The sequence below is a fragment of the Vicia villosa genome, linkage group LG6, assembly GCF_029867415.1.
Source record: "Vicia villosa cultivar HV-30 ecotype Madison, WI linkage group LG6, Vvil1.0, whole genome shotgun sequence".
Taxonomy (NCBI): Eukaryota; Viridiplantae; Streptophyta; class Magnoliopsida; order Fabales; family Fabaceae; genus Vicia; species Vicia villosa.
Genome location: NC_081185.1, coordinates 119,017,339 through 119,024,468, shown reverse-complemented (window position 1 = coordinate 119,024,468; position 7,130 = coordinate 119,017,339). Strand labels below are relative to the sequence as shown.

General features: G+C 32.7%; 1 protein-coding gene across 1 annotated transcript; it reads right to left on the bottom strand.

Annotated features, from left to right (window-relative positions):
- Positions 1 to 458: 458 nt before the first annotated feature.
- LOC131609759 (subtilisin-like protease Glyma18g48580) lies at positions 459 to 4,905 on the bottom strand. The gene is made up of 11 exons (XM_058881551.1): positions 4,725 to 4,905; positions 4,498 to 4,607; positions 3,987 to 4,084; positions 3,683 to 3,835; positions 3,465 to 3,588; positions 2,824 to 3,370; positions 2,639 to 2,733; positions 2,266 to 2,541; positions 1,996 to 2,128; positions 1,682 to 1,898; positions 459 to 1,604 (listed from the first exon to the last, which is right to left on the bottom strand). The coding sequence occupies exons 1-11, from the start codon at positions 4,824 to 4,826 to the stop codon at positions 1,063 to 1,065; spliced, it is 2,397 nt and encodes a 798-aa protein (XP_058737534.1). The 5' UTR covers positions 4,827 to 4,905; the 3' UTR covers positions 459 to 1,062.
- Between the last annotated feature and the right edge of the window lie 2,225 nt (positions 4,906 to 7,130).

Genomic DNA, 7,130 nt, shown 5'->3' with positions numbered 1-7,130 from the left:
CTTTGTCTTGCATAACCAAAGTCTCAAAATCTCTATGCAGAGTCTGTAATTTAACAGTAATTACCTTCTTATCTCACATAAATTCTTCCCATGTCTCATGAGAAGTGGCCACTGCTGTAATTCGAGGAAAAATTTCATCATCCATGAACAACGTCTTGGAATCCACTAATTAACTATTCCTACTAACTTGCTAGTCCATTAATTAACGGGAAGAATAATTAAGCAACTCATAACAAGCTGAATAATAAATTCCTAATATCAATTAAAGTATTTAGTCTTCAACATTAAGTAGAAGCCTGGTAGGGTTTGATTTGAGTTATATGTTCGTGCATTATACTTTTGATTTTTGGAAACATCAGCTTTGTATCCGCCATATTATTTATAGTTAATGTTGCCAAATTAGTCGAAGTGTTATTTTTAGTGTGTAATAAGTAAAGTTTTTCATTTGTACTGAATAACAGAATAACACACAACCTATTGATAACATGAAATCCTAATACTCAGATACATTAACATGTGCTTCCACATAAATTGCCAAATGTATCAAGAACCAAAAAGAGGTTTAATCTCACAAATACACAATTGTAACTTTTCAACCAAAATCTTCTGAATTTATTTCTTTGGGCATGACACATTTATAGGAAAAAGATGATCGGTATTATTGAAGTTACTAGAGAAGAAAAGACAATGCACTGAATTAGAATTATTCCTTTTTTCAAAGCACATTTCCTCTTTGCATTATAATTATACTTTGTCTCAAAGCATATTCCCTTCTTGAATTTCTTCCTCATCAAGCTTGTTTCATCTCATAAATGCCATGACCTCCTCAAAGCATCAAAGGCTGATTGCTCATACCCTTCAAACATGATTCAACCCACTTTTATTTCAAGAAAAACACACAAAACAAAGGGAAACTAACGCGAGCAGTCCATGCTTCACATTGGATCAAAACACGCAAAAATAAAATAAACCTTACTGTTGGTGTCTAATTGATAAATATTCTACAACCAACACTTTTTATTCCAACTTATATCATGACAAAACGCGTTTTGTAGAGATTGTTTATCTGCGCTTAACTGTGATAGGACTTCTTACAATGTGTTTTCCATCAGTCCATTGCAAATCCCCGAATTGGTATTCCCGCCTTGGAGTCACATTGGTTGCCTGCACAATAACCTGGAATGTTTTCTTTTCACCAATTTTCTTGAAACTCAAGGAATTAGGTACGACAGCAATTTTATATCCAGGCAAATGGACTTTTGCAGAATATGTACTTGGTGATCCAACATTGGTGACTGTGCGAGTCACATTAACGGCATATAAACCAAGATTTGGTAATGTGATTGAAGGGTAGTTCAAGTCTGTTATGCTATGTGATCCTGAACAGGTAAATGAGCCATTGAAATTAAGTGCTGAAATGAGCTGTTGGTTGTAGCCATAAGCACATAGGAAGTTCAAGTAATCCTTAATGCCTAGATCATAAACTAGTCCAGGATCTGTTGCAGGATCAGGTTGTACATGCCCTGAACCATAAGCAAATGGAGTTGCCAGTTTTTTGTCAAACGCATCCTGAATTGGCTTGTTCGTGTTATCAAGTTTGGTTGCTGGAAGGATATATATAACTAATTAAGTTAGAAATCTTGTGCTTAATAAAAATCAAGGAACTGTAATGTGAGTGTACCTGTGGTCATGATAGCTGATTTAATAGCTGCTGGACTCCAAGTCGGATGGAGTGTTTTGATAAGTCCCGCGATTCCAGCCACATGAGGGCAAGACATAGAGGTTCCTTGCAGTACATTGAATGGAACTCCTCGGCGATTGTCTGTTAGTAAGTTGGATGCACTTGCGGATAGTGAATAGGCAGCAAGTATGTTCACACCCGGTGCGGTTACATCAGGCTGAAACAAAAACAAATTTAAGAAACGGCATCGGAAAAAATAGAGGAATATAAGATATGTTATAGATAGTTGATAACTAGTCCAAGTGTATATATACCTTGAGTATTGATGGCTGAATCTTATTGGGTCCTCTAGATGAGAATGAAGCCATTACTGGAGCTGGCTTTCTTCCATAGAAAGTTTTTGCTCCTGAAAACCTTACCGTAGTACCTGTTTTTAATTTAGAGTCCCTGCAATTATAAATATAATTTCTACGGTTAGAGTTTTTCATTTGTAACATGTCAAAAAATGTAACAGGTCTAAAAGGGTATGCGCGTGCGTGTTTGGGGGAGGAAGAGTAAGACGGGTATATAATCAAATCAATTACATTGAAGTTATGTCATAGGCAGTAGAGGGGTAATCCTTTTTTGGTGTTGAGTTCCGATGAACGACTTTATTAGAGTTGACAGTAGACAAAACATGAGGCTCAGAAAGAAGTGTTCTTCCACTAATTTTAGGTTGATTTCTTAAAAGCACTCCCTTTGCGCCCGCTGATAAAGCTTCTTGACCCTCAGCAACTGATTTTATTTTCCCTTCTCTAACACATTCCACTATATTACCCTTCACTTTTGAAGGATCAAGAGTTCCAGGCCTACAAAGTCGTCTGCAACAATACATATAAAAAAGTGAAAGAAATCATTATTTAGTTCAGTTAGTTAGTACGTTTATTTCAAAGTAAAGCATTTGAGATTTGTACTTACGCGTCACGATTTGTCGCATTGGCAAGCTTACCATCCGTAGCAAGAATCAAAGTAAAGGCTTTGTTTGGTGGCAAGTTTACAAAAAGACTGGCTCCCTAGTAGTAGAAAATAGAAAACAATTATTTCAAATTTAATTACTATTAGTTAATAATAATAGGAATAATTAGAATTACGATGACATTTACCGTCACTTGTTGATTGTTGCCAAAAGTAATAGTACTGCTGAAGTCTCTGTCTAATGTACTTGCAGCAATTGTGAATACCCATGGAGCTACATTCACAACACTTCCTGGTGTTGGTCCATCATTTCCTGCAGAAGCAACCAATAATACATTTCTAGAAAGTGCATGAAATGCACCTATTGAAACCTCGTCGGTAAAAATATCTTCGGGATTAACAAGGTACTGGCCAGCAGCCGAAAGTGAGATTATATCAACACCATCACTAATGGCTTGATCAATAGCAGCCAACACATCAGCACCTAAGCAGTCAGCAGCATCTGTTAGAGACCAACATACTTTGTAGGTTGCAACTCTAGCTCTTGGCGAACCACCTTTTACAGTACCGTTGCCAATAGCAAATATACTTGCACCTGGAACAAAGTTTCCACCAGCCGTTGATAGAGTGTGAGTTCCGTGGCCTACAAAGTCGCGTGCGGTAAGTAAGGATGGACGGAGCTTGCCATAATATGCTTCATAAGCTTTGCTGAAGAATCTGGCTCCAATTAGCTTCCTGTTTATGTATATACATATAGGAGGAATAATTGAACTGATAAAGGGATGAAAATTATGTCTTGTTTAAGTTGCAAACAAGAGAGGAAAAAAACCTGTTGCAAGGATTTTTCTTGAATTTTTCAAATTGTCTAATTTGACAGGCTTTGCCGCCACGCCATTTTGATGGTATAGGGCCAAATCCTTTGTCGCTGAAACTCTTGGATTCCGGCCAAACACCTATATAAAATTGTTCTTATGTAACTTTAACTTGTAAAAGAACTTGCTCTTTTAACAAGGTAAAATATAATAATTCAAAAATCCAAAAGCATACCAGTGTCAATGTTTGCAATTATTGTGTTTTCACCAAATCTTCCTTTTTGCCATGCAGTGTTTCCATTTCGGTGCAGTCCAAGAAATTCCCATGACCGAGTAGTATGCAGTTTATGAGATTTGCTCAAGAACACAGACACTACGTTTGCCTTTTCTGTCCAAATGGAAACATTATTGTGTCAACTAATTTTAAACCAAAATTTAATTGGACTATTAGATCCTTAATATTTAAAGTTAATGACATGAAATATAAAACTCATTTCTAATTTTATGATTAAATTTAGTTAATATGGTAGAATTCTCACTTGCAATATCTGTTGCTTGTTCCTCTTCAAGTAGAGCAGCAAAGCCATTGATGTGTTTGTTATATGAATAAATGATTGCTTCTTTCGCTTTCTCCCGGCTGTAAAACAATGCACGTATCATACATATCCATCAACTTTTTTAGGAGCGTAATGGTTTTTAACTTTTTTAAAGTGAAATAAATTAAATTTTAAACTTTGAATAATAAATAAATATGAGGGAAGATGATGATTGTGAAAAAGTATAGTAAATAATTGTCCAACAATAATTTTTTATACAAGGTAGCTTCTTAAATTTTAAGAGAATCTTATTAAATTTATAGCTCAAATAGCCGAGTGAAGACACTACTGCATCTCTGCACAACTATTAACTGAGTTGGTTTAATACTGCATCTCTGCATAACTATTAACTGAGTTGGTTTAATGAGACTATCTTATTAAAAAATAATATTAGTATAATTTACCCTAACAAAGAATTATAAAATACTAAATAATTATATCATGCATTTTATACCTTCCCAAAGTTGAACTTAGTAAATCATAATGAGAATTGGTAGCAATTTCAAGTTGAAGAGATGTAGGGTTAGGACCATGAGAATGTGCTCCCAAGTACACAATATAACACTGTACAACAAAACCAACGGGTGGTAAAATGTAACAAAAAATACTTACTATTTAGCAACATAATTGCAATAACATGATTTGTAACAAAAAACATCAAATGAGTGAAAACAAGTCTACCTTTTTGGTTCCATAGACCGGTTCTAGCAAGAACATGAAAAGGAAAAGTAATGAAACAATAATGTGAAGAGAAAATAGGGAACCACCACCCATTTGTTTCATAGTGTATTGGTCTTCACTTGAAGAACTTCATCTACCTAGTACCCTACATATATAGTCGTTAGTTCTCTGTTTGAATGATTAATGACATGGAGAAAGTGCTTGACATAGCCTTTGCTTTTGGAAATTATTAGATGAGACAACTTCATCTTTTTCTTTTGTGTTTTCCACACATGAAGAAAAATATTCTCAACAGACATTGGATAATGGATCCGGTTGTTAGAATTAAAATAAAGTAATTTTGATAAAAATAAGTTGGAAACTATTTTTTAAATTTTTTCAAAAAGTTAGAAATTATAGTTAAAAAAATATTCAAATTAAAAGGGCTAAAACAATTTTATCGACGCAACTATCAAAAATATGTTTAGTGATGCTAGGCTTTTTATAGTTCTGATTGATTCATTTTAAGATAAAAAGCATTTGATGAAAAAGATAAAAAATAGTATATGACTAGATAAAAAAGCATTCTAGGATATACACAGCCCCTCAAGCGTGAGGCCCAAGGGGAGAAGGTCTTAAGGGTGCCATATATTTACCGACGAAAGTCAGGATGTACATATCCCCTCCAAGTGTATGTCCTCACCATATATTTATTTGAATTTTAAAAATAATGGATTGAACCTAAGTGTATGTCCTCACCATATATTTATTTGAATTTTAAAAATAATGGATTGAACCTGCGTCCTCATATGGTCAAAATGAATGGCATTGCCGCTGGGACGCTTGGCACTTATCTGAATACACATTTAATAGATAATATATATACTTAAATCTTGTTTATAGTTTATAAAAAAATGCAACGTGCCAAGTTGCATGGATCCAGATTCGGGCCTGCTTAAGAAGTATATATATATATATATATATATATATATATATATATATATATATATATATATATATATATATATATATATATATATATATATATATATATGACGTATCATATGAAAATGACATTTTTATATGAGAACATGACAATAAATCTGAACCATTAGATTTAAAAATAAATGGTCCAGATTATGTGTCAGTCTTTTTTATTTCTCCTCCATTATTAAAATAAATGATGGAGAGAGAAAAAAAGATTGAGGCATAATCTCGACCATTTATTTTAAAATCTAATGGTTCAAATTCATTTTCATTTTCTCATATAAAAATGTCATTCTCATATGATACGTCCTCATATATAGGACGCGTGTATATATATATATATATATATATATATATATATATATATATATATATATATATATATATATATAATTCCTCATCCATCCTTATGTAATGTCTCTGGAGACAGTATGAAGCATATATCTCATAACATAATTTCCACGAGAATGATTGGCGGGTTGCTTTCGCCCCTACAAATAATTTTTATTTATTTATGTCACACTAATACACACAAATAATTTAATATCAAAAAGCTCAAGTAATATACTTACTCTTGGGTAAACATAGACTGACTTTTTACCAATAAGACTTCTTTTGCACGCATTAAATCCCCCCACCGCTCTACACATGTCGGTTAAAATTAAACATGAATAAAAAATATTCAATTCTAAAGTTAAATTTGAACATTAAAAATAATACCACTTACCCATTCAAAGCGATAACCACAACGTCGGGCAGTATCGAGTACACCGAGCAAAACACAATTATAGTATTTTCTTATGACATATAATAAGTAGTTGGCAATGTCGACTGCATAAACATTCTGAATCATTAATAATATGGATAAAATTTATTTATAAATGAAAACATAAATTAATATATACTTACTCGCGGTAAAATAATGGGGCCACATAACAATCTTTGATGTTGCCTTTCTACCTCAACTTCTCTTGAAAGTAATTTTTGATTTCGTGTCCTGGTGAATTGCGATTATGAGCAATCCTCATAGCATCTAAGATACAATACTTGTTTAGAAGCTTCCTTTCAGCATATACCTCAAGGATGTACCTGTAAGGTCAAATATTTATGTTAAAATACAAGAACGTATGAATATAAATAAAAATCAACATAAAATTATACTTACGAGCTTCAAATTTGTAATATGGAATTGTCTAGGTCCTCATCTCCCTTAAAAAATTCATATATAGAAAGCTTAGGAAGTACGAATAACTTTTTATATATATATATATATATATATATATATATATATATATATATATATATATATATATATATATATATATATATATATATATATAAAGATATGGTCTACCAATAAAGATTATGCAGATTTGCTTCAAGTTGCAACTTATTTCTTCATGGAAATGGACTTGTAATTCAAGAATGGAAGTCCAACTT

Excerpts from the sequence above, each read along its gene's own strand:
- LOC131609759 (XM_058881551.1), bottom strand. The coding sequence starts at position 4,826 with ATGAAACAAATGGGTGGTGGTTCCCTATTTTCTCTTCACATTATTGTT. Across the intron at positions 3,589-3,682 it reads AATTGCAAACATTGACACTG|GTGTTTGGCCGGAATCCAAG; the intron begins GTATGCTTTTGG and ends AATTTTATATAG. Across the intron at positions 1,605-1,681 it reads ATCAGCTATCATGACCACAG|CAACCAAACTTGATAACACG; the intron begins GTACACTCACAT and ends ATATCCTTCCAG.